The 26587-nt window shown below is 36.3% G+C and overlaps 11 protein-coding genes across 11 annotated transcripts; 5 read left to right on the top strand and 6 right to left on the bottom strand. All coding sequences in view use genetic code 12, as the record gives it.

Annotated features, from left to right (window-relative positions):
* Positions 1 to 866: 866 nt before the first annotated feature.
* Positions 867 to 1508, bottom strand: KGF56_000653 (flavin-linked sulfhydryl oxidase; the record flags this gene model as incomplete). The annotated part of the gene is made up of 1 exon (XM_049326586.1): positions 867 to 1508. One exon carries the CDS (start codon positions 1506 to 1508, stop codon positions 867 to 869), a length of 642 nt encoding a protein of 213 aa, XP_049182266.1.
* Positions 1509 to 1876: 368 nt separating this feature from the next.
* On the bottom strand, positions 1877 to 3124 carry KGF56_000652 (uncharacterized protein; the record flags this gene model as incomplete). The annotated part of the gene is made up of 1 exon (XM_049326585.1): positions 1877 to 3124. One exon carries the CDS (start codon positions 3122 to 3124, stop codon positions 1877 to 1879), a length of 1248 nt encoding a protein of 415 aa, XP_049182265.1.
* A 220-nt stretch (positions 3125 to 3344) lies between these two features.
* On the bottom strand, positions 3345 to 4268 carry KGF56_000651 (uncharacterized protein; the record flags this gene model as incomplete). The annotated part of the gene is made up of 1 exon (XM_049326584.1): positions 3345 to 4268. The coding sequence occupies one exon, from the start codon at positions 4266 to 4268 to the stop codon at positions 3345 to 3347; it is 924 nt and encodes a 307-aa protein (XP_049182264.1).
* A 6922-nt stretch (positions 4269 to 11190) lies between these two features.
* Positions 11191 to 12231, top strand: KGF56_000650 (uncharacterized protein; the record flags this gene model as incomplete). The annotated part of the gene is made up of 1 exon (XM_049326583.1): positions 11191 to 12231. One exon carries the CDS (start codon positions 11191 to 11193, stop codon positions 12229 to 12231), a length of 1041 nt encoding a protein of 346 aa, XP_049182263.1.
* Positions 12232 to 16257: 4026 nt separating this feature from the next.
* Positions 16258 to 18063, top strand: CLB4 (B-type cyclin; the record flags this gene model as incomplete). Its single annotated transcript, XM_049326581.1, has 1 exon — positions 16258 to 18063. The coding sequence occupies one exon, from the start codon at positions 16258 to 16260 to the stop codon at positions 18061 to 18063; it is 1806 nt and encodes a 601-aa protein (XP_049182262.1).
* A 441-nt stretch (positions 18064 to 18504) lies between these two features.
* Positions 18505 to 19317, top strand: MAM33 (Mam33p; the record flags this gene model as incomplete). The annotated part of the gene is made up of 1 exon (XM_049326580.1): positions 18505 to 19317. The coding sequence occupies one exon, from the start codon at positions 18505 to 18507 to the stop codon at positions 19315 to 19317; it is 813 nt and encodes a 270-aa protein (XP_049182261.1).
* Positions 19318 to 19476: 159 nt separating this feature from the next.
* On the bottom strand, positions 19477 to 20550 carry KGF56_000647 (uncharacterized protein; the record flags this gene model as incomplete). The annotated part of the gene is made up of 1 exon (XM_049326579.1): positions 19477 to 20550. The coding sequence occupies one exon, from the start codon at positions 20548 to 20550 to the stop codon at positions 19477 to 19479; it is 1074 nt and encodes a 357-aa protein (XP_049182260.1).
* Positions 20551 to 21316: 766 nt separating this feature from the next.
* Positions 21317 to 21655, top strand: RPP1B (ribosomal protein P1; the record flags this gene model as incomplete). The annotated part of the gene is made up of 1 exon (XM_049326578.1): positions 21317 to 21655. One exon carries the CDS (start codon positions 21317 to 21319, stop codon positions 21653 to 21655), a length of 339 nt encoding a protein of 112 aa, XP_049182259.1.
* Positions 21656 to 21814: 159 nt separating this feature from the next.
* OGG1 (8-oxoguanine glycosylase) lies at positions 21815 to 22909 on the bottom strand (the record flags this gene model as incomplete). The annotated part of the gene is made up of 1 exon (XM_049326577.1): positions 21815 to 22909. The coding sequence occupies one exon, from the start codon at positions 22907 to 22909 to the stop codon at positions 21815 to 21817; it is 1095 nt and encodes a 364-aa protein (XP_049182258.1).
* A 557-nt stretch (positions 22910 to 23466) lies between these two features.
* On the bottom strand, positions 23467 to 25125 carry UME1 (Ume1p; the record flags this gene model as incomplete). The annotated part of the gene is made up of 1 exon (XM_049326576.1): positions 23467 to 25125. One exon carries the CDS (start codon positions 25123 to 25125, stop codon positions 23467 to 23469), a length of 1659 nt encoding a protein of 552 aa, XP_049182257.1.
* Positions 25126 to 26215: 1090 nt separating this feature from the next.
* On the top strand, positions 26216 to 26570 carry RPS28B (40S ribosomal protein eS28; the record flags this gene model as incomplete). The annotated part of the gene is made up of 2 exons (XM_049326575.1): positions 26216 to 26218; positions 26370 to 26570. 2 exons carry the CDS (start codon positions 26216 to 26218, stop codon positions 26568 to 26570), a joined length of 204 nt encoding a protein of 67 aa, XP_049182256.1.
* Between the last annotated feature and the right edge of the window lie 17 nt (positions 26571 to 26587).

The raw sequence follows: 26587 nt of genomic DNA, 5'->3' as shown, positions 1-26587 counted from the left end.
AGCTACAAAGTGTTGTTCCACTATCGAGCAGAGCGAGATAGTGTTGTGACAAGCTACAAAGTGTTGTTCCACTATCGAGCGACACTATCCCGTTCTGCAAAGTATTACTCCACTATCGAGCAAAGCAACACTATCTCGCTCTGCTCGATAGTGTCGCTTGATAGTGTCTCTCGATAGTGTCCCTACCGATATAATATGTCTATGCGACAATCCTCGCACAAAATTTAAAAATAATTGTCTAAAGATTGATGTATAAATTAACGTGATGAAATATATATAGAGTTGTTTTATAACATTATATTGTATATCTACAGCTCATACAGTAACCTCCACAAGCTATCAAGTGTTGCTCCACTATTTCGCTCTGCTCGATAGTGTCCTCTTACAATGAGTAATAATATAAATAGTCAAATTGACAATCAAATCCAATTTATCAAATTAAAAAGAATTCAACAGTTAAATACTCGACTTATAAAAACTTTGCAAAGAGAAAGAATACCAGCTTCAAAAGCCTCGGAATTGTGAGTTAAACAATCATCGTCTCTTTTTTCCGTATCATCATCTACTAACTATATGATTTTTCTTCTCTTGTCTTTCTATCTGCTTCTAGAATTATTAACTTTGTTGAAGAAACTCCAGATTATTTAATCCCATATAATTGGAAATTACCTCCAGAACAAAATAAGTTTGCAAGATACCAGCATTTCAGGAGCTTAAACCGTGCCTCAAGGCAACATGTCAACACTAATTGTTGTATAATTATGTAAAAAGATAAATCTTTGAATATACAAATTAAAGTCAAAAAAAAAAAAAAAAATTAAAGAAAACAACAACAACGAATAATCTCTAGTCCATATCTGTTCTACTCATCCACCCTTTTGCAACCCTTCCTTCTCCAATCTCAAATTTCTCAATTTCTCCATACTCTCTCCTTTCAAGGTATAATCACTCTCCAATTCGTCTGAACCACATCCACAGTCATAATCTTTAAGAATAGTAGTACAATCGTACTCGTTCTTCTTTAATCTTTGGTTGACTTTGTTATGTATATAGCACCCCCAAATAGCTGCTGTTTTCCGACTCTTTGTTTGCGGTGGAAATTGCGCTAATAATTTTTGGAAATGACGTGCACAATCTCCACAGGGATAAACTTGAGCAAATAACTGGATATATGTAAACAACGTAGTTTCTTCTTGTTGTGTTGGTTTATCGGGATATCGTGCTAATATGGTATGGAACAATCTCCATGATGCTCTGCCTAGTTCTTGCTTTAATTCTTCATTGGCCATTTTCGGCATAAATGCTGTGGTGGTGTACCTACCGGTTTCCTCGGCTGAAACCGGCTGATTACCATGATTACCATCTACAGTCTCATCACTTGTTGACCCTTGTAGTGGTTGTTGTTGTGCATTCTGTTGTTTAAATGAATCTACCTCGTTTTTTTCAGAATCTTTAGTTAAGTTTATTGGGAGTGAATTTCCAAGCGACTTAGTTGAGGAAGTTGTCATGAAGTAGAGTACACATAGTAAAGCCACCAACAAAACAGCGCTGAATAAAGGCCTTCTGGTATGCATTGACATCGTCATTGAAATTGAAAAGAAACAATCAAGAAAAAAGCAAAGTGGCAGAGATTGTTCATCATACTTTTGTATTTTTTTTCCACTATAAAAAACATCCGATATCAGAAAGTACTAAAGATAAGAAAAACTAGAAGGAAAAATAGAAACGACTGGGGGGGGGGAGAAAAAGGGGAGAGGCAGAGTGGAGAGGTAGGGGGGGGAGAGAGAGAGAAAGGAGGGAGGGGCAGAGTGGAGAGGTGGGGGAGGGGCCTCTGATTAAGTATGTATATAGTGTATAAAGAGCTTCTTTCTCTCTTCTAGATGCTTTTCTTACCCGGAAGAGTAGCCGCGTCCAATACTCCAGGTAAGGGAGTGTTACCAATACTAGCCATCAACTTAATGCCAGCCACGGTAACCAATAATAGGGCAATTGTAGTCCATAAGAATAAATTTGCTTCAACGGATACGTCACGTTTGGCACAATCAGATCCGACCCAGTTTGTTGTTTTAGATGTAGTTTTATTGAAACTGGGCAGACAAACACAACCCCATTTTATCTGGTCATTACCATTACTATTATTGTTCATCTCTTTACATTCTCCGTGAGAATTACAATTGTTTGTGCCTATTTCGCAAGCTTCTTTTGTGCCATATCCAAACACGGAAGACGTCTTTATCAACTCATCTGTTCGTTTACTCAAATGCCTGATATCTTGAGAGGTTTTAGTTGTGGAAACAATCAAGATGTTGAATTGTTGACCCATTGAATTCAACAAATTGTGCAAAACTTGTTTTGAATATTTAAAAGTCGACGATTGTGAGCCAATTTTACGCTCTATTGATAACAATGACGACAATTGAATAATAAACACGTCACGCGAAGAAACGTTTGCAGCATTTTGTTTAACATATTCTTGTAAATGGATTAATGTAGCTAATTCATTTATGAATATTTGATCATTCGTAGGAGAATACGAGGCCATCACCTGTTGCTTTTGTTTTTGTTGTATCGTCTGTTTCTCGTTTAGAGTGAATTTCTTCCAAATATGGTCTCTTTTTTGTTTAAAGTACTGGAAATGATGAAACAAATCGACAAAGTCTTGTGGCGAAGCTAGTGCTAGCTCACTAGTTAACAGTCTTGCCCATTTGTTCTTAACCACAAAGCCTTTAAAGTATGAATTCAATTTATCACCAAAAGTGTGAATTAATGGCTTGTAATCATCAAATGCAACACCTTTTAAATTAACAAGCAATTTCGGTTTACCATTATGGGAATCGTATTCATATTGCTCATTCAACGCATCAACCAAATTTTCCTCCTTGTCATCCAATATTACCTTTGATTGACCAAGGCCAACAAAGGCGTCTAGATATACTTGTATGCTATCAGTTGATAACTCTGGCGACTCTGTAGTAAGCAATTCGCTATTCTCGTTGTGCTGCTGCTGGTGCTCATTTAAAACACGATATATTGAACTAATGGGCTTATTAGAGCTCGTATAAGCATGTACAACAACTACCGACGAAAGTACTGACCAACAACTAACCAATATATTAAATCTCATCCTTCCTTCAAGAGCCAGTACAGTGAGAAAAAGGAGATTGGGGGGGGAAGGGGGGTGCTTTGTTTCAATATAACTCAAGGGTCTATATCTTCTTCCTTGCTAGTTAGAAAAACAAATCAACGCTTCAACCGAAAAAAAAAAAGAGAGAAAGTATTCTACGCTACCAAATGATATTCTTTCATCTTAATAAATAAAGCAATGGATGGATGGAGAGAGTTAGCTAAAATGTTTCGTCCAAAGTTATTGTTGGAGACAATGGGAAGTCCAGCTTCATGGGGGATGGGTTTCCCGCTGATTTGGTGGAATCGTCATTTGTTGCACTGCCACTGCTAGTATCTAATCTCAACTCTGGTTTAAATAGAGTCTTTGTAGATCTACGCCTTGCTGGGGCGGCATTATTGCAAATACCCATACCCTGTGGCAATATGGGAGATAATGATGTTGGACTTTTCGGTCTTGCAGCTGCATTAGCTGCATTAGCTGCATTTTCCTCTTCGTCCTGTTTCAATTCATCCAATTGTTCATCGCTGTTGTAATTTCTCAAATTTATCCCTAATTTGGATAAATCAGACAAGACGTTGAACTGGGCGGGTTCGGGCTCAATATATTCTAAAGTTGTTGCTGAAACATTGTTATTATTCTTGGGATCGTTATGGAAAGCTCTAAAGTTAGCTAAACTCTTGGTGACATTGAGGTGATCATTGGTGATGGATGTTGACGTTTCCACTTGGTCATGAGACTTGGATCGTTGAAGGAGATTCTCTTGTAATGAAATCTTGATATATGAATACGGTTTTAGCAACTCTGTTAAAAAATCCAACGTCTGCTTTGCTATTGCCTCGCTATCGAAAATAACAATGATCCGGTATAGAAATGGCAAAACAGACCAATATACAATATGCTGCATGATATCATCACCAGTGTTTAGCACACTTAGCTTGATTTGGTCTACTAACGACAAATTCTTGGATACCAACTTTGGCTCTTGATGGCTAGTAGCATCATCATTATTATCATTATCATTAGGAAAAGGTATGATGAAGTCATTCTTGTTCAAATTGGATATAATAAGCGAGGTTTTAGGAGCTGAAGAAGACAAGGACAAAGATAAAGACAACGTAGGGGATCTGGATGGTGCTGACATATTCAAAAGACGGGACAGAAATGTAGTAGGAGAAGAAACCTTCCAAAAAGATGGATATGAATATATATATGTATATAGATCTCTCTTTACCAAAAAAGAAAAAGAGGCTTGGATAAATTTTAGATACAATGTCGCAAATATTTTTATTGTCGCGAACAATTTTCGTCATTGCACCACTGGTTTGATTTTGATTTGATTTGCATTTACATTTCAAAGTATAAGTGATAATGAAATGAACAATTGGGATTAAATGGACTTTGACAAGAAGGACAAACCAGTTTACTAGTGGAATACTCCTTTATACTCATTTCGTGGAAACATTCACCACATAAAACAACCATGTCATTATCTTTAATGTTGTATTTTTCAATGTCATGATTTGTTAACTCTTGATGACATTTGAAACATGGAAAATATGTTTGACAACATTTCACTTTAATAGCTATTATGTCTAGTTTTGAGTGATAATGGCAACATCGTGTATTCTGGTCTACAAGCTGGCCTGTTATTGATACACTGGTGCTGACCTGCTGGTGTTGTGAGATCCTTGGAAGGGACATACTTATTCTTTCTTTTTTGTTCTCTCCCTCTCTCCAAATCCAAACCCGTATGGAAAATAAGTCAAAGAGTGGGTAAAAGTTTAGGCTGTTGTAACCACAAATAGATAGAAAACGGGAGGATGGAGAAATCACGAACCATACCAAAGAGTAGAAAGCCTCATAAAAACATCATTTTCAACGAAAAAAGAAGGAAAAAAAAAAAAAAACTACCCCCCTCCCCCAGTTGTTAACTCAACCTCAATGTTGACTCAACCTCAATGTTAAGTCAACCTCAATGTCAACTCAACCTCAATGTTAACTCAACCTCAATGTCAACTCAACCTCAATGTCAACTCAACATCAATATCAACTCAACCTCAATGTCAACTCAACCTCAATGTCAACTCAACCTCAATATCAACTCAACCTCAATGGTTTCCTCAAACAATGGGGTTGAGTCATCTCTTTTCTTCCCCCACTCCCCTCATAGTGTTCACACCCATACAAAGGACGTCCAATTTGTAACAAAAAAGTTGCCTCTCTACTCTGGACATTTACGAGAGTAAGCTCCACCTCTCTCCGCTCTTTTATCAAAAATATTGGACTTCGTAAATGCTCCTTCCTAATATGGCTAAATTACTCAAGTTTTGTGTGCATTTTATTTTTTCTTTTATTTTTTTTTTGTCCCATCAATAAAAATGGATATATTATAGATGATAAATTAGGTCCTATAACCTCATATTGTATCCCAATACTTGTTAACTAGGAGCTTTTGTAACTACTCAAACTTTTATAATTATTGATCTATGTATGACACCATCACCTGCATACCAGGTACTTATCCATCGCCCATTTGGATCTGACTCTTTTGGAGTCATTCGACAATGGGTCAAGGGGATGGTAACAATGTTACTAGATTAGAAAGTTGAAAACGGTACAGGGAAGAAACTAAATGGAAGAAAACATTTACCCGAAAACACTTACCCGCGTGTTTGAAGAAAAAAAAAAAAAAAGAAAAAGAGAAAAAGGAAGGAGAAGGTCATTTTTCCTTCTAAAGGAAGTAGATACGGCGTGACTGCTACTCAATTCATATTACCTTTGAGTTTTAGTTGTGTCCTTAGCTTCATCCATCCCCTCCCCCACAAACATCTCTCACTGTATAAAAAAAATAACACAAGGTCGATCCTTCTTTAGACTATTGCAAAATTGCAAAACTTTTGCAATAGTCTGGAGTATGGAGTCTGGAGTATTGACTATTCCAATTAATACTAGTTTTTCTTTTTTTTTTTTTCTTTTTTCGCTGCAATTTTTACAAAAGTTGTAACAAAGGTTCGTCTTAGAGTAAATTAGACACACTGCCTTCTGAAAAAAAGCATCCATGAGATAAATCCTTTCAAGTTAAGAGAAGTAGGAAGGTGATGCTTCGGATATATGACTCACAGCAACAACTTGGGATAAATAATATTAGAAGTTGTGATATGCACTGTCTGTCGTAAACTGCCCTTTGAAACAGTAGGTACTTTAACAGGAACAGAAAGAAAAAAAAGAAAGAAAGAAAGAAAAAAAAGAAAGAAAGAAAGAAAATAAAAACAAAGAAAAAAAAAAGGCTATTTTTAACGATGAGGAAATTGACCAATCTAATTGTTTTGGGCTAATGAGATTGGTAATGAAGAGTATCAGTCAATCATGAACAAAAAGACGTTGTACGAGAAACTAAGCAGTATGAATAAGTAGTAGTCGTAGTAGAAGTTTAGTTAAACAATAAAAGAAAGAAATAAAGTAGATACATTGACATTGAACCTGGCTTAGGTCCATGTTCAATGTGTCACATTTGAATCCATTGCTTTGATTGCATGGTATTTGCTATACTAACCATGTGGCCATCACAACAACTCAGCTACTATTGAATAATAAATTTTCTTCTTTTTTTTTTTTCTTCTTTTCTTTTAGTTTACCCCTCTCCTTAACAAGAACTTGGACTAAGAAGTAGGGAAAAGGAGTTTCCTTAAACTCTCCTCTTTTTTACTCTTTTCTCATACACAACCAGTTTTTTTACTAGTTGTTGTTGACCTAATCTATGATATTCTTTTTTTTTTTTCTTTTCTTTTCTTTTTTTTTTTCTTTTCTTTTCTTTTTTTTTTTTTTTGGAGAGAATACCATGTGTATTGTACCATACCTTAACAACGTGTGGGACGTATTTACGACAAGAGGTGAATTTACGATAGTATTTGACAATCGACAAGTTCTAAAAAGAAAAAGCAATTGAAACAAATGTTTCAAATTGAGGTTTACTAATTCATGGTTAATCATACGTGTATAACGACAGGGTGCAGGGGAGACCCTTAGCACGAAGTCTATTTTTTTAGATACTCACAAAGTAAAGATATAGTCCAAACAGCTAGGCTTGGTGCATGATTGGAATAGTCCAAACAGCTAGGCTTGGTGCAGGATTGGAATAGTCCAAACAGCTAGGCTTGGTGCAGGATTGGAATAGTCCAAACAGCTAGGCTTGGTGCAGGATTGGAATAGTCCAAACAGCTAGGCTTGGAGCAGGATTGTAAATCTTTTGACAGTGTAATAAAAGAAATAAAAAAACACCATGACAAATATTCTCTCTTTGTGATTTGGTTTTGAAGCTGGTGTGTGATATTGGCAAAGTGCATTACTAAATGTAATAACTAAAATAAAAGAAAAAAAGAGCCCTGTTGCACAAAAGAAAAAAAGGCTTTTGATGGGTGGTATTGTGCGCGCGCTTGAGGCAGTGTGCATCTGACTGCTGTGGCGAAGAGAGGGATTGGTGGTTAGTAGGTGAATGAGTAAGGAGTAACGTGAATTAGTAATCCATTAGTTAATTGAACCCTTTCAATTATTATAGGATAAAAACTCGTCGAGGAAAAATGGAGCGATGATTTAAATGCCATGATATTTGTCCTTGCTCAAAGTAAAAGGGGTTAAGATAACCCCTTTGAGATTAAAGAAAATATTGCAATTTCATCTATATGTATAAAATACTCACTATACGGTGTACTACCTAAAAGATGTGGTAGCAGTATCTCAAATCATATACTTTTGTGTGTTATTCAAAGGGAGTCTCACAAAGTGTTTATACCAATAATCTTTAATGTTTATTTTTTTTTTCAATTGAATTGAAAAATGATTGAGGAAAATATATAAAGGGGGAGGACGCAAGGGAGGAAGAGGAGATGTGATAATATGTGGAGCGTGGGGCTCTTACTTGTATGTCATATTGTACTATTTCTACATTTGTAACTATACTTGATTGAATCCTATGTAGACAGAGTGTTTATATGGTATATTCGGTGATGATATTCGTATTGAACTCCATAAAGTTTCATCGGATTTTTTTTTTTTTCCACAGATTTTTACACTATTGAGATTGTAACGTACCTGTCAAACCTCCTAAAAATCAATCACAAAGGTACATAATAATCTGCCAACTAGTTTGGAGGTAGAGAAAAAAAAAGTGGAGATTAACTGGATTGGGAGTTGGGCATTGAACGTTAGAGCATAAGATATGTCAAAAAGAAAAAAATGATAACCACCCGCTAAATGTAACCTCATACGATATTGTTAACCAGTAATCGCCAATAACGTAATCACTAACAATTTAATACTGAAGCTTGACTTTAGGTAGAAAAAAAATTTTGAAAGCCAGATTTTGAAGGTTGGTTTCTTTTTTTTTTTCTTCTAGTAAAGTCTTGATACTTTTTTTTGAATTGCAAAAGGAAGTTCGTATAAACAGGTGCACTGATGTTTTGTATTGCTATGGGAAACCAAAAAAAAGGTTTGTTGAATACTGGCCCTTAGTTAATATCGTATGCTTTAAATCTTTTCTTTCCATTCACTTTATTGTGGCTGTTTTAACGAGGAGTAAATTATTTTTTTTTATCTGAGAGTATATATTATTGGTGAGGAGTAATAAAACAATCTGTATAAGAATACTGAGATTTATCTCTCATCGATATTATATTTAGCATCAAGTGGCGACACTATCGAGCAGAGCGAGATTGTGGAGCACACTAGCTGCCAGCACATAATTGCAATTGCTCTGGAGTTTTATATAGCTTATGAAAAAAAAGAATATAAACGCTGAGGGAGGAGTAAGGCCTTGCCGAGAAAGTAAAAACAGCAATAACAAAAATACGGTTCTTTTTTTTTGGTTTTATGGTTGTTGTAATGGGTAGGTTTAGTCCATTGCTATTTCTTCAACTAATGTACAAGAGAATTATCATCTAAGGTATATAACGAAGAACCCTATCTTTCTATTCACATAATTTAATCAACTTATGCAACATCCATCGAAGTTTGAAAAGGGAATTGTTCCAACTCAACTTTAAGGTTGTTTTTTTTTTGTTTAAACTCTCAGTTGAACAGTCAACAATACTTTCCATGTTGTTATTACCACCTCCTTTTCTTTTTTCTTTTTTTGTCCTTCCCCTATCTATGATTTCTATTCTTCTTAGTTAAGTTGCACTTATCAAGACAATAGGATTGTAAAATGGGCCATGTACCCATGGTTATACATACAAAGTTTACTACGATATTCTCTCCTCTCTCTCTCTTTTTTTTTTCTCCTTTCTTTTTTAACCTTATCTCGATTCCATGGTGTATTTTAAAATAATGAAGTTCGGACTTGAAGAATGGGAAGAATTGGGAAAAAGTTGTCTTGTTAACCATAAACTGGACTTCTTATTCCTTTGTCTTGTAAACCAAAATGATTTGATTTCCATTTTCCAGTTTTTCATTGCAAAATGCGGAGAAAACAAGAACCGTTGGAAATAGAATTAGGTTACATACGGGTAAACCAACGGTGGGTAAACCAACGGTGGCATATGGACATTTGCCTCCTCCATACCCCTGGATTATGATAAAAATCCCTCAATTGACATACTTAAAAATGTTTCAGAAATGTGTTTCATGAGTTTCATGAGTTTCATGAGTTTTATGAGTTTTATGAGTTTTATGAGTTACATACCAATTAGAGAGAGGGGGGGTTTTAGGTGGGATTTTGAGCTACCGTCAAGTCACCTAAATTCGAAACTAATTGCGAGGTTCCTGTCCGGATATGTCTATAAATGTGCAACTTCGATGTTTCATGTAGTACTGATTGTCAACTCCCAAATTATGCCCTAGTAACTCAACTTAAGATGGGCTCTATTGTCTTTTCTTTTCTTTTCTTTTTTTTTTTTTTTTTTTTTTTTTTTTTTTTTCCCCTTTTTTTCTTTTTTTTTTTTTNTTTTTTTTTTTTTTTTTTTTTTTTTTTTTTTTTTTTTTTTTTTTTTTTTTTTTTTTTTTTTTTTTTTTTTTTTTTTTTTTTTTTTTTTTTTTTTTTTTTTTTTTTTACTTTGCACCTACGATGACTACTGACTTAGTTGCTGCATGATTAGTTACAAAGCAATAGTCACGAAATAATTGTTAACAAAACCAAGTGACAAAAAGACATTGAGAGTAATCTCGAGAAATACCAGCTCACAAAACAAGAATCTTTTTCCAAATCTGGTAAGGTCCCATCTGGTCTTTGATGATCTCCCCTCTCTAACACTTCACTTCTGCGCATACTCTCTTTCTCTCTTTCTCTCTCTTTTTCTGTTTTCCTCTTTCTCTCTCGTTTTTCTTCTCAATCTTCCTCCTCCCTATCTCCATATCATTCTGGATAACCGTATTGCTTAGAGCTTGTTGATAAAGGCGGTTAGTCTATTACCACTTTACTCAAGATTTTCCAAAAAAGAAAAAAAATTACATAATTCTCCATCTACATGAATGCATAATATCTTACATAAACAATTATAACTATGCATTTTTGTGCTGACTAGTTTAGGTTGACAAGATAAAATATGTGGGCAATTATAAAACATTGCTTATGTAATGCACACTTTTTGTTAGCACTAGTGATCTTATTTCTTATGTAATCTATTGAAAAAAGAAGATTATGTACTATTACATAACTCATGCAATGTCTATTTTTAGTTTTGCAATTTCTTGTCGTTTTTTATTTTCTTTTTTTTTAGTTCATTTTTAAATTAAATTGACATTGACACACCCACACGCACAAACCCCCTCAACGAGCGGCCCCCTCCTTCCCCCCCCCCGAAGTTACTAAGCTAAGATATACAGATATAAATAGGGCCTGTATTGCACATAACAATATAAATACATTATAATACGCATTATCAAGTTGCACCTTTATAAAAGCTCTATAAATACTCGACCCAACTACAAATTAACCTAACTCTATCACTACACAGGCTAATTACTTATATTCACTACACAGGCTAATTACCTCTATTCACTACTTAGGTTAATACTCAAGTTATCCACTGTCCAGTTTAATCGCTGCTCAGTTTGACATCACACATTATAGAATGTTACAATCGCCCTTTACATTTGATTCTTCAAAGAGGAGGAATAGAGGATTACTAAACACTTCACGCTCAACCCAAACTCAGGCTCAGGCTCAGACTCAGACTCAGGCTCAGACTCAGGCTCAGAGTGCTACTACTCCAAGAACACCCGAGACTGTTGACATTAGGCCGCTTTATACCTGTAATCTACACTTGCATCCACCAACACCTACAGTAACACAACTTTTGGATACTCCGCCATCTTCGTCAATACGTAAACCCAAGAGACAACGTACGATGAATACAACACCAGCCAATCTTTCACCAACTAATACGGGCTCGAGCTCAAGGTTAAGGTTAAACTCCAACCCAAACTCAAGTTCAAGTTCAAGTTCAAGTTCGAGCTCTACGTCTAGATTGGACACCTGGTCCAGAACAATCGCCGCCACCGCCACTATTATCAACACAAGAGCAATTCAAGAGGCGGCACCAATGCTTATACCTATGTCTACTCCAGAATCCTTTTCAACACCCTCGGTAGAAGCCTCGATCGAGTCAAACCTCAGACTAATTCAACTCAAGCTTAATACTTTGGAAGCATCAAGTGTCAAGTCAGACATTGAACGAATACTAAGGACAACCATTAATGAACTTACGAATGAAAGAGCTAGACGGAAACAATTACCAAGAAGATTATACACTGAGTTTATGGTGAGCGATGATGAGGATGAGGAGGGGGATGAGGAACAGCAAGTAGTGGATGAGGAGAGTAGACGTGCTGATTTCCTGTTTGAAACTCCAAGAGACCAAATATTGAGCCGACTGATGACAGTGCCTCCACCAATAGTAGATACACCAAGACCAGGACCTATTTGTAGAAGATTATTTGATCTGGATTATGAGGAGGAGGATGTCGCAGAGGGCGAGAGGTGGAGAGGAAGAGGAAGAGGAAGAGCAGCAGCAGCAGCAGCAGCAGCAGCAGGAGAAGGAGACGAAGAAGAATTAGAGGAAGAGTTGCCATGTTTTATACTTTCAAATTTACAGCAGCTGCTGGTTCTGTGATAGTGGTGACAGCTTTACCCATAGAAATTTGCTAATATTACAACCCTGGTTGGTTGAGTACAGTTATTTCTTGATAATTTTTTTTTCAATATGGACCGCTAGAAGGTGATTTTACACCCATCTGGGTTTGTTTTTTTTTTTTTTTGAGGGAGTGAAACCTTTACTTCACCTTGTTTATTAGAATCATTTCGTTAGATCTGGTTAGTTGATCTAGTATTTGTTTTATTATATATTGTAAAATATACATTTTGATCCTCTCTTTCCATATTCACCATTTATTTTGTACCACTTGTCTTTCAAGATCTTTCTTGACACCGTTTTCCTATTGAGGACTTATTGTTTTGCTTGTCCTCCCCCTCTCGGATTAGATACATCTTTAAAAAGTGTAACTTACTCCAATAATAATAAGATTTCCTTTTTGAGTAATACACGATGTCACTAAAAAAGCCCCGATAAACCTTTTGTTTTTTTTTCCTCCCAATAGTGCCAGACCAGGGAAGTCAAAAGTTAAAAAAAAAAAAAAGATTTATACTTTTCAATTATATCATCAACTGAATTATAGTTTTCTCTTTGGAAAGTCAAAATTCAAGGGGGAGGGGGAATTGTCAACGAGAGAAAAGTTTATATGAGTCTCAACCCAAGCATGCCTTTCATTATCTTCTCTGCATCCAGTCTTCTCTGTTCCCCACCTCTACTTACCTTCTTTCCTCCTGGCCCCACACATACATACCCCCCGTCTGTCGTCTCCTAAAAAAAAAAAAGAATGCAAAGTGTCCTTTTCATTGTTGAGTTAGAGTGGATTAGTATCGGCTTTGAGAATTGAAGCTTTTCTGCCTTCACATATGATGTAAGCATCACTATTTGTAAGCACCATATATATGTAAACAACATATATGCAAGCTATATATATGCAAGTATCAATATTTGTAAGCTATCTTTAAAATGAGGGTTTTTATTTCTTCAAGAGTTCATCACCATAGAGTGTAAAAAAAAAATGACACCTTTCTAGTTGCTTTTTTTTCTTCTTTATTTTTCGCATAACTATTACCATCTCTTCTGTTTGATTCAATTTGACTGAATTCTAAAGCCACTTTCACTACGATTTCATTGAACAAATACATAGTGGTGGAAATTAGTAAGCTCCGTTTACTGATAGAGATAAAGATTGTAGCTCTTACTTTTCAGATGATGTAATCTAGATAACGCAAAAAGAAAAAAAAAAAAAAAAAAAAAAAGGACATCTCTTGAACAATTTACACGATAAATGAATATGGAAGCAATATTTACAATAATGGCTCAAACAATTTTGTGATGTGCAAGTGTTTTGTTGGGGTTCAACTCCGTGGCAGACTTAACCACTTAACGTAGTGAAATGCATTTGATTTGAGGAAATAACTATTCTAAACGGAATTCTTATCATGCTTTTCAGATAATGTGGCACATTTTTAAGTATATTTTGTTTTTGAGGTATACCTAGAAAATATGTTGTGAATGTTTTTTTTTTTATTTTTGGTTTTTTTCTGCGTCAAGGTTATGATTAATGGCAAACCAGTAATTTGATCAAAAGGGTAAATCCAGTACCACGAGTTTGTTGTACTCCTAAAATTCAGGAGCAATACATAAGCCAATCACGTTAATTCAACAACATTAATGAGGTGATTGAAAGCAGAGGACGCTTGTGTAGAGGATATACGATATTTTTGTTTTATTGTAATTTTTAATTTCAAGAACATGTGATTGTATGATGGGTATAGACCTCTTTCTGTAGGACAGAAAATGGTGAGAATTGAAATCTGTTTATCCTTAAAGAGTAGACGTTGCACATGCATTTCATGATGCACTTTATGGTGACCTTCAATAATAAGCAATAAAGGGCGTGTATAAGGTAAAGACGATAAGCCGTTATCATCAAATCTTACTATTTGTAAATCTTACTATTTGTAAATCTTATTATTTGTAAATCTACTATTTGTAAAACTTACTATTTGTAAATCTTATCGTTGAATAAAAAAAGAGACACTCGGGATAAAATCGCTCTTATGGGGGGGTTCAAATGGCCCACAAAATTATTTAGAATAGCTATCATCAAAAACCCATTTATAAACTAAACATCAATTTTAAACTACCCCCTAAACACAATCAAAGTCACAGATACAGACATTAGTCACTGTCACAGTTGCAGTCACACAAGATCCCTATCAATTTGTCAGATCTACATTATTGGCAATTCATTTATGGCTTGTTCTTTTCTGGACGGATCTCCGTTGTTCCAGTTTTTCTTTTTTTTTCCCCCTCTAAACGAACTCCGTTAAAAAAGAACAATTTTTTGTGTAACAGGGCATATTTTGACATATATCAGAAAACATGGGGACATGAGCACTCAAAGGAACACAACACGTTAGAAGGTGGATACTCTACAATGTGTAACAGTATGTTATGTCTATTGTGCAAGGAGTTTTTTTTTTACACTCCACTGACATTGAGTAGAATAGATGTCTCTGCAATGCTTTAATATGGTACAGGCAATATTTTTTTTATAAAATTGCGCCAATTTTTTCACTCAAATGTAGAGATACAAAGATGTAGGGATTCAATTTACTATTATTTCTAAACCGTTTGAGATGCTCACTATCGAGCAACACTGAATAGATGCTCACTATCGAGCAGAGCGAGATAGTAGAGCGATACTTAGTAGCTTGTTAGATAATTGAGCAACATTGACTAGCTGCCCATTATCTCGCTCTGCTCGATAGTGGAACAACATTGACTAGCTGCTCATTATCTCGCTCTGCTCGATAGTGGAGAAACATTGACTAGCTGCACATTATCTCGCTCTGCTCGATAGAGGGCAGAGAAGGCAGAGAGAAAAGGGCACAGAGGGCAGAGAGAAACTTGTACTACACAAGTAATCTCGATAGTCTATAGAGTCGGTGGCAGCTAGTGTGCTCCACTATCTCGCTTCGCTCGATAGTGTCGCGTGTGTAGTACAAGTAATCTCGATAGTCTATAGAGTCGGTGGCAGCTAGTGTGCTCCACTATCTCGCTTCGCTCGATAGTGTCGCGTGTGTAGTACAAGTAATCTCATACACGGTGTGACAGTGTACTGCTACTTTGTACTTTTATGTTACAGTGTATACTTACATTGTACCATTAGTAATTTTCTTTTTTTTGTTGTTTTTTATTTCGTGGTTTTCGTGTTTGGTGTTTTTGTGGTGTCCACTCAAAGCTAACAAAAAACAATAAACAAAACCACGGCAAGGAGAGATCACCAAATGGAGATATGACCTTAAGGAGGTGTTTGGGATCTACAAAGACTTGAAAATTCCAAGCAGTGGTTCCAAAAAAAAAAATGTAACCTGATCACTATAAAAGTTGTCTACTTTTCCTACTCTTTTTTTGTTTAATAATCTCTTCAAGTACAAGAGTTTTATACTTTTATATCACCTCCAAGGTTTACACAACTTTCTCGCCTTGAATAAAGTCGACACCTTTTGAGTCCACAAGTCGCGCTCGTTTTAAGTCCCTCGTTTTAAGTCGTTCGTTTTAAGTCGCTCGTTTTAAGGCGCGCTCATTTTCAGTCCCTCATTTTCAGTCGTTTTTTTTCCACTCTTCAACTTACCCGGCAGGAAAACCCTCCTATTACCAATTAGATTCCAACTCATTGTCTTTCGCTTATACAACTCCCCCTATTACCAATTAGAGTCCAACTCATTGTCTTTCGCTTATACAAACCCCCCCTGGTCTTCATTTTATCCCCAATTGGTGTGGTTTTATTTCACATAACAAACTCTTTCACAATTGCACCTTTCACAAAGAAACGAAAATTTTTTTTTCTTTTTCTTGACAAATTGAAAAACTATAAAGATTGTGAAACCACAACAACACGTCTGTGGAAATATTTTACAAAAAGGGCACCCACTAGCATCTACGTTGTGGCAGAGGCAAGAATAGGAATCCAACTAGGATATAGATAAAGGAAGACTTGTTTTCTAGGAGGTTAACAACTGGCTTTTCCCCCCAATAATAATGCGGTCTTACAAATCGCATAATAATGATGAGAATCTTAATCAACAACTAAAAGGGAAATATCTGAACCCTCTAGATCCATCTTTACCTAATTCTAAGGCAACGAATATATCGAGATCTCATCTACCTTTGAGCCAGCAACATCCAAGAGAAGCATTGAGCGATGTAACGGCGCAGACAAATTACAAGTCGCGGTTTAAGAGCCTGTCTGTGTCATCATACCATCACCAGCAGCAACACCTGCTGCAGCACTCTCATCATAGCAGCGGTAGTAGTAGCGGCAGTATCAGCCATGGAATAACAAATGCCAAATTAACTCAGTCCAAGATACAGTACTATAATGAGACAATGCAGTATAATATTCATCAGTACAAGAAACCAAGATTGGAAAAAGTGCTGGGGATAGAGGATGAGGAGTCAACCGATGAAGAGAGTAAAACTCAAAGAAACTACAGTGGCGATGATGAAGACAAAGAGAATGTAAGTCAAAAATTGTCTCATGATGGACTCCTACAGTTGCAGCAGCAGCAGCAACAACAACAGGACTATTCGATGCATTTTACAGAAGAGATTTATGAAGATGAAAATGAACCTTTAGTACGAAGTAGTAAAAATATTGACAGGATAGATAATGAGAATTATGAAATAGTAGAAGAAGCAGAAGAAGAAGAGGAAGAAGAGGTCGGTGATAGTGATGATGGCGGTGACGGTGACGGTGGTCGTCGTCGTCGTCGTTGCGAAGAAGAAGAAGAAGAAGAAGAAGAAGAAGATGATGATGATGAAGATGATATCAATAATAATAATAATAATAATAATGAGGAGGATGAGTATATCGACGAAACTACCATCAAACAAGATATCCCTACTTCTTCAGGTATTACTCATCAACCACGGTTGTCCCGCGCCTCTAACAAGCACCAACCAATGAAACCTGTGTGGACACCTCAAATCATTAGTGAAATGAAATATATTATTGCCAAATACTCGAGAGACACTTTGGATCCTAATGACGAAGATACTTATGATGCAAGCATGGTTGCCGAATACGCACCTGAAATATTCAACTATATGCGTAAATTGGAAATCAAATATACACCAAATGCAAACTATATGGATATTCAAACCGAACTAAGATGGGAAATGAGAGCTGTGCTAATCGATTGGGTTGTTCAGGTACATAGTAAATTCAACTTACTAGCAGAGACTCTTTTCCTCACAGTTAACTATATTGACCGGTTTCTTTCCAAAAAAAAAGTGTCATTGTCAAGGTTTCAATTAGTTGGAGCAGTGGCATTTTTCATTGCAGCTAAATATGAAGAGATAAATTGCCCCACAATACAAGAAGTTGCATTCATGGCCGATAACGCTTACACGATTGATGAATTTTTAAAAGCCGAACGATTTATGATTGATGTACTAGAATTCGATATGGGATGGCCTGGTCCGATGTCGTTTTTAAGGAGAACTTCAAAAGCCGATGATTACGATTACCAGACTCGTACATTGGCTAAATATTTCCTTGAAATAACTATAATGGACTCGAGATTCGTAGCACTGCCTCCAAGCTGGCTAGCGGCGGGTGCTCATTATATTTCAAGATTCTTACTAAATAGAGGAGAATGGACCGAGTTGCACGTCTTCTACAGCGGATACACTGAAAAACAATTGAGACCTTTAGCAGAACAATTATTGGAAAATTGCAAGTACCCAGAAAAAAACCATAAAGCAATATTTGAAAAGTACCAAGAAAGGAGATTCAGAAGAAGTTCAATATTTGTTGAAGAGTATCTTGAAAGTTTGCGTTGATTATCAAGTGTATGTGTGAGTGAGTGTGTGTGTGTGTAAGACAGGATCATTGCATAGCATTTTAATATACGGTTTTTTGTTTTTTTTTCCAAATCAAACCATTACCAATTGGATATTATTAAATAAGTAGTGAGCTTTCTATAGGAGGAACAGTCAATAGATCTCTCATCTCTTCGAAGTCCTGCATCGAAGTAGTGGTTTAGTGTGTGTGGGAGGAGGTTAACCTTTAAACTACAAAGTGTGTATCATTTGGTAGCATACGTTCTTATCATCTGGTAGCATACGCTCTTATCATCTGGTAGCATACGTTTGTTTTTTTTTGGTTTTTTTTTTCCTTTCAATTTCCATTTCCATCCCCATCCCCCCCCCTCTTTGATTTCTTTCAACTTCTTTCAGCTCCTTCATTATTGCAATAGCCAGTAAGTTCCAAGCGAAAAGTCAATGTCAAAGTTAGTATCAGCCGCTTTACGTGCCAATTTGGCCAAGAAATTACCATCTCAAGCTCCCAAACTCAGAAGCGATGTCCTTTTCCGTTCATCATCTGTTTTGAAGCCGTTAATGATTACTGTGGCCACAAGATCATTTCATCAGTCTCCTATCAGCTATGACCAATCAGCCGAGTCCGGTTTGAATGAAGTCTTACAATCTGAAAGCAAATTGATTGAAACAGTGCCTAATACTCTTGATGCTACATATGAGAAATACTTGAAAGAAAAAGGATTTGAATTGATTTCTAAACCAGGTACGGCAAATGTCGAATTGGTTAAAACTGACCCAGAAACAGGAAACATTATCCATGTCTATTTTGATATTGACGAAGTCACCGATATTCCTACTGAAGATTTAGAAGCTTTAGAGAGCGGAGATTTAGAAGAAGAAGCAGATTCATTAGACCAAATCTTGTGTAATGTAAAGATTCTTATTGAAAATCAGTCTAAGAATACCGGGTTGTTTTTGAACCTTTTCTTACAGAATACCGAATCGTCGTTTATGATTGATTTCGTTAATGTCCAAAATGACGTAGCCCAGTTCATGAAGAACATAAATGAGAATAATGAATTTATCGACAAATTCAATTATCAAGGTCCCAAATTTGGAGAATTGGACGAAAGTTTGCAAACTGAATTTGAGAACTATTTAGTGGCAAAAGGTGTGGATAACGATTTGGCTGATTTTATCGTTGCTTACAGTGATTTCAAAGAAGAAAACGAATATAGACTTTGGGTTAAAGCTGTTTCAAAATTCTTGAATTGAAACCACCTTTGTTTGTCAAAGAAAAGAGCCTAAAAAAAAAAGAGAGAAAACAAAAAGGCTAAAAAGAATAAAAAGTAAAACGTAAAATGCCACACTTGTATATATATATATTGAACTGACTGACTCTACTGACCATTAAACAACTCTTTTTATATTGTTTTATTTAGTCCCTTTCTTTTGCTTTTCAATTATATCTCTAATCATCAACGGTAGTAAAATATTGCAGGTATTATCTTTGACATAATCAACGGCAATAAACCCACACTTCCATTCACGACTCAACTTCTTCCCGTTTTCCAACAATGTATTGGATGCCAATTGACTGTCTGCATGAGTGCACACTATCCATATAGGCGGTGCCAAAAATGGGGCTCGTTCCATAGCAGGAACCGAAGTAGAGGACGGAGACTTATTGCTCCTCCCTTTATCACTACTGTTTTTTTTACTATTACCCATTAGCTCATCGTTCCAAATTCCCTTAAATGCAGATTTGAAAGAAAACATATCTCGCTCTTTCTTCTTTTTCCAATTCTCCTTGTACAAATTATATTCACCCCATGCCTCGCTCAAAGCATTTCCTATTACCGGTAGGATATTAAATGTATGGTTTCTCGCCAACTCTTCAATACCATCACTTTCATAATCGGGTGGATTATAGCTAGGTATTGCACTATAAACCAAGAAATACCCATCGATGTTCCCATTCAATTCACTAGCTCCACTGGCTACTAATAATGGATTTGTAGAAACAGAACGACGCGGCTCATTTGCCAAATTGTATAGCACATCCCTATCCAATTTGGCATATAACGAAGCTTCAAGAAACGGAACCACTGTTTGAGGATTGAAGCTAGGAGTATCAATCAATTCGACTAAAATGGGGCTTACCTCGCCCGTGGATGATATAGAGTAATATCCATTATTCTTGATTGATGTCGAAGTCTTATTAGATAAATTCAAAGATAAATTTAAATATTTACCATTTGATAAAGTAGACCCACTTAGGATTTCTCGCGATGCTTCGCATTTAGGCTCATAATTGAAAAGAACCGGATTAATGTGATTTGTGGGATAATAAGTATCCATGAAATTGCCAAGAGTCAATTTTGAGATTATTGACGTCTTGCCTGATTTAGCACCCCCTAAAAACGCTAACCTTATTGGATTTGTGAGATTTAGCGGCTTGCTTGATCTATGAAGATGATGCACATTTTCTTGATATGATGCTTGCATGATCGACTAGCTGAAAAGAAAAGAAAAGAAAAGAAAAGAAAAGAAAACAACACTCGACTGGAAGACCTTGATTTGGGAAAAGTCTGGTTTAAGTATCAGAGAATGTCCTTTGTATATATCTATGTGTCTATGTGTCTATGTTGTTGGGATAGCGTGATACTGAGTTCCAGGGTTTTCACACCTTCGGAATCATGTTCTAAAGAAGAAAAAAGAGTATAGATTTGGCAGCTACAGCGGTGGTGGAGGTGACAATAGTGGTTAGTATTGCCATTTTGTTTCAAATATCTTCTCATCTCAATCAACTCCTTAAAAATTTCATCCACATTTCGTGCGGCGCTTCGCGATGTGGTAGCTCTTTTCTTGCTCAATGCGCCTCAACTTGTCCAAAAGAAGTAACTCTAAAATGGCTGCGAAAAAAGGACAAGTCAAGATTAGTCAAACCACCCTAGTAACTAACAAACTTCTAAAATGCACATATATATATACATATATACTATCGAAATTCTATAAATGGCCACTTGTAAAACGTTGCCGATTAGATGACGAGGTGTCAATACTGTTCAAGATGAATGATTAAACACCCAGGTGGCACGTGACTAGGGCTATAACTACAGCTACCTGACTTTTTTTTTTCTTTGTTTTCTTTTTTTTTTCATTTTGCAATTTGTGCAATTTCTGGAAAATAAGCACTGTGAGAAGAGAGGTTGGAATAATACGCATTTACATACGATATAACGGCTTGTAAACCTTCAAAATACATTCAACGATGTCTCAAGAGTCCTCAGTTTCATATGCTGCATTGATCTTAGCTGACGGTGACCAGGAAATTACCTCAGACAAATTATTAGCTATCACCAAGGCTGCTGGTGTTCAAATTGATTCAATCTGGGCCGATGTTTACGCTAAAGCTTTAGAAGGTAAGAACTTGAAAGAGTTGTTATTTTCATTTGCCGCTTCTGCGCCAGCTGGTGCTGCTGGTGCTGCTGGTGGTGCTGCTGGTGGCGATGCTGCCGCCGGTGGTGATGCTGCCGCTGCTGCTGAAGAAAAGGAAGAAGAAGAAAAGGAAGAGTCCGATGACGATATGGGTTTCGGATTATTCGATTAGAAAGAGGTACCAGAGTATAATAACAACTGCATTTTTTTCTTCATTTACCCAAGATTAGATCTCACCTTTTACACATTGGCCGTCTGTCATGTTATAGTAACTACTTTCCATTTTTTTTTTTGATTTTTTTGATTTGATTTGATTTGTCTTGTATTAAATCTACGACTCTACTTTAATTGTGCTATTCAATTTCACTTTCTTTATCGTCTTCACTGTGACTTTATCTACTTTATCTTCTATTCTCTTTCTGGATAGTTCACCGTCAACTTCCACTTTCGCTTCGACTATATTTGTTCCATTATTTAAATCACTCAAATCAGCAGCAAACAAAACCGATTGTGCCCAACCAGCATACTCTCCAAAAATATTCTTAAAAAATGACCTTATACTTTGATGCATTTCTTTGTTCAATGTTTTCAAATCTTTCTTACCCTTGTACTTGAAATCGCGAATGGCAATTTGATAAACATGCGTATCTATAGGTACAACATCCCATTTGTCCAAAGCCATTAAACAAATGCAATCAGCAACTTTTGGTCCAACACCACTAAGTTGTAATAAAAATTCATGAGCTTGTTCATAAAGCGAATCTCGTTGTTTTTCCAAGTTTTCAATTGTGATGTCAGGAAATTCAGCGCTAGTGAATTTCTTTGCTGTTTGGTATATATATTTCGCCCTATATCCAAATCCCAAATCGCGTAATTTACTCTCAACTCCTTCTTTGGATAATTGTTCAGCGGTAGGAAATGAATAATATTTATGCCCCTGATGTTCATTTATAAAATTACCAAAATGTATACATAAATTATCACACATTTTAGATATTCGCTTCACATTGTTATTAGACGAGCAAATAAAGGAAATAAGGCATTCCCAGGGATCCTGTCTCAAAATGCGAATTCCAGTGAATAAATCAAACGGCGACGCCGCTTCGGCTTGCTTCACAGTGATATATTTGGAATGGCTTTGTTTCCAACTATTGTACAACTCCTCAAGTTTAACGTCCAAGGTGAAGTAGTCGTTCAAAAACGAAAAAGTCTCCTTGTCAGTGCCCCTTTTATCAACCCTTAGTATATGCGAATAGTAAAGATTTTCATGATCTTGTTGGAGAAGAATTATTCGATCTCTAATTGCAAATGACCAAATATTATTGATATTTTTCCACCGGAATGTCTGCCCACATCGCAATACCCTACTGAGACATACCTCAGATTCGGAAATGGGGATTTTCTTCCAGATCATCTCTACGGTCATAATGCTATGGGGTTAAGTACAAGAGCTTTGCTTTTAATGTATAACACACTGTATTTGCCTGTATTGAAAAAATTATCAATACATTTGTTTGAGACACATGGTAGCATCAGTGACATCTCTTGAGCTCATTCTCAACTGATATTGAAGAAAGAATAAGAGGGAGTCAAACCCAATGGAAGATGCAAGATCCGTAGTATGAAGGCTGGTAAATACATAGTTTTGTAGGATACAATATGTATATTATCTATCTTGCTTTAAACATCTTAAATTCTATTCAAAACAGAAAGCCCATATGTTGACAATGACGTTAACAAAACCTTTTTTCAACAAAATTTTCCCAAAGTGGAAACGAAAATGGACGGGTAATTCAATAGCAAACGCCTATTTTTTAAGCCAAAAGACGGTTATAACCTCGATTCTCCTCATAACGGTTCTATTTTTCTTTTTTTTTTTTTTTTTTTTTTTTTTTTTTTTTTGGGGGGGGGGGGGCAGGTGCAAGATCCATATACTATGTTTGTATTCTTACCTGCACTGGAAGGAAGTTCAAGGGAGTATGATCATTCCTTCATTTCAATATCCTCTGAACCATCCTTTGATGGATTGTTTTCCTCTTCGGTATTACCATTTGCAGCAGAAGCTTTCTCCATCTCGACGTCTTCCTTTATCAGATCATCAGCAACTTCTTTAAGCCCTGCTTTGTTGTTGTTGTTGTTGTTGTTGTCATCAGTCTCCTCCTCTTTTTTGACAGTATTTTTGTCGTCCTCTTTGCTTTCCTTCTGTTCATCTTTTTCAACTTCATTATTCTCTGCTTCCGTTTTCATATCCACTTGTTTTTCTGCCTCTGCATTTACATCCGCTTGTTTTTCTGTTTCTGCTTTTGCATTTACATCCACTTGCTCTTCTGTTTCTGCTTCTGCTTCCGCTTCTGCTTCTTCTTCTTCCTCCTCCTCCTCTTCCTCCTCCTCTGCTTCTTCCTCCTCCTCCTCCACATGCAATGTCTTTGGTTTCCAAATTTCCAATAATTTGTCATCACCAACACTTGCAAACAAATTCTTGATTTTCGGATGGATTGCAAAATCGTTAACTCTATTAACATGTCCACCATGTATATATTTCAAACAAGGGTCTATCTTATTCGCTTGGTGATTTTTCCTCTTCAACGTTTCGCTCGCAGTGCCATTAGAATCCGGGTAGATGAAATCCTCATCTAGATTATCTAAATTCCAAAAATTGATTTTAGTATCATACCCACAAGAGACAAGAGTCGATGGTGTTGACCAGTCCCATTCTAATTGCCTGATTGGACCATTGTGTCCATAAAGTTTGCGTATAGGTTCTTTATAATTTCTCAAATCGAACAAAGAAACAATATTATCCTTGCCTGCTGTAGCATAAAGTGTTTTCACATATGGATGGAATTGAATACAGTTTTGGATATGTTTATTTTCAACCTTGATGTAAGGATTTGAAGCAGTAGTTTCCGAAGATGAGCCAGCTATTCTAATATCGTGAAACTGGGTTGTAGAGTCATCGCTAACCGATCCAAAGATATTTTCGTCATTAGAAGAAATATCATTGATTGCACCGTGATGACTTTTGAACAATTGTATTGGCGTTGAAGGTTTATTCAACTGCCACAATGCGATTTGTGAATCGTTGGACCCGGACAAAAACCGATCGTTATCTATCCATTCCAAACCATACCCGCCTTGTTTATGATATTTATAGTCCGTCACGTCATTATTCTCCAAATTGAAGCCATGTATCACTCCATCGCTGTTTAAGGATAATGCAATCTGACCGTTCCTTGATATCTTCAACTTGTTTACTTCGGTGCCTTGTTTCCATTTTGCCAACAATTTGAAATTGGACGTGTCGATATTATCATCGGGTATAGCCAATTCGTTTTTTTCAACTAGAGTTGAAGGTAATGTCACCGACCCCAATTTTAAATAATTATCTGCCTTATTCACCGAGTTACTAGCTAATAAAAATTGGGCTTCAAAACTCTCCTTATTGACACGTTTATACTCCGGCACCCATTGGACAACAGTGGAAGGAAAGTCTAAGGCAAAGGTATAGATCAAGTCATATAGTAACGGTACAGTTTTCTTCCATATCTTAAACTCTTCATTGACAATTTTCTCTTGCTGCTGCTGTTCTTGGATTATATCTCTTTCTGCTTTTTCCCACTCGTTCGATGTGGACGGAACCATCGCTACAACTGGAAAAGCTGCTTCTTTATATGCTATTTCCTGATAAAATAGCCATACAAAACCAAATGCTTCTTGTTCACTTTTGGACTTTTTTTTTTTGTTAGCGCAATCTTCAAGCCGCACGTGTTACCCGAAAGAACTGTCAAGTACGCAGCCGCACATGTTACCTAATACAGAACCACCTCAGCGAGGAGGAGGGGGATGCGCCCCAGTGAAGTCACTTTTGTTAACTAGAGATTAATAGATAATACATAGCAAGCGACACTATCGAGCATAGAAGGATAAGCATATAGATAGTAAGAGGGTGCATTCTATAAAGAGAAGCATATAGATAGTAAGAGGGTGCATTCTATAAAGAGAAGCATATAGATAGTAAGAGGGTGCATTCTATAAAGAGAAGCATATAGATAGTAAGAGGGTGCATTCTATAAAGAGAAGCATATAGATAGTAAGAGGGTGCATTCTATAAAGAGAAGCCTGGCAGGGACTAGACGAGTAAAGTCAATTTCTACTCTCTACATCCTGCTCCACTAGCTCGCTTCGCTCTCTAGTATTGCTACTTTCTATTTTGTACATACTGCTCCACCAGCTCGCTTCGCTCTCTAGTGTTGCCACTCGCTTCGCTCTCTAGTGTTGCCACTCGCTTCGCTCTCTAGTGTTGCCACTCGCTTCGCTTTCTAGTGTTGCCACTCGCTTCGCTTTCTAGTGTTGCCACTCGCTTCGCTCTCTAGTGTTGCCACTCGCTTCGCTCCCTAGTGTCGCTATCTAATGAGCTACTCACATAGTTCAAACAAATTAAGCAGATCAAACTCTTTTCCTTTTACAACCCTGCCATAATAAAAATGGCCAAAATACACGTACTTCCAAATCGCACAGAATTTTTCGTTTTTCGTTTTTCGTTTTTTTTTTTTTTTTTTTTTCCTTTCTCCAAAAAACACAAATTTTTTTTTTTTTTTTTTTTTTTTTTTTTTTTTTTTTTTTTTTTTTTTTTCAGCCATCAAAACAACTTACGTGAAAATTCAATTCTTTTTTTTCTTTTCTAAAAGGTAATCTGAAGTATACTTTCATAACACAACATTAGAACAACAATATGGTATGTTAGAATAGAAGGATTCTATTAAGTTGCAAGCTACACACTATGGAGCAGAGCGAGAGATAGTGGAGCAACACTGACCGACACTATCGTGTATAAGTGATTATTATTATTATTATTTTTTTTTGTTTTACTAACAAGTCTTTCCCAGGACTCCAAAACTCCAGTTACATTAGCCAAAGTCATCAAGGTCTTAGGAAGAACCGGTTCAAGAGGTGGTGTTACCCAAGTAAGAGTTGAATTCTTAGAAGATTCAAGTAGAACCATTGTCAGAAACGTAAAAGGTCCAGTTAGAGAAAACGATATCTTATGTTTAATGGAATCTGAAAGAGAAGCCAGAAGATTACGTTAAAGAGGAAAACTATACCA

Source organism: Candida oxycetoniae (assembly GCF_023343755.2).
Source record: "Candida oxycetoniae strain CBS 10844 chromosome Unknown scaffold6, whole genome shotgun sequence".
NCBI lineage: Eukaryota > Fungi > Ascomycota > Pichiomycetes > Serinales > Debaryomycetaceae > Lodderomyces > Lodderomyces oxycetoniae.
The sequence above is the reverse complement of the archived record's forward strand: the minus strand, read 5'-3'. Positions and strand labels throughout refer to the sequence as shown.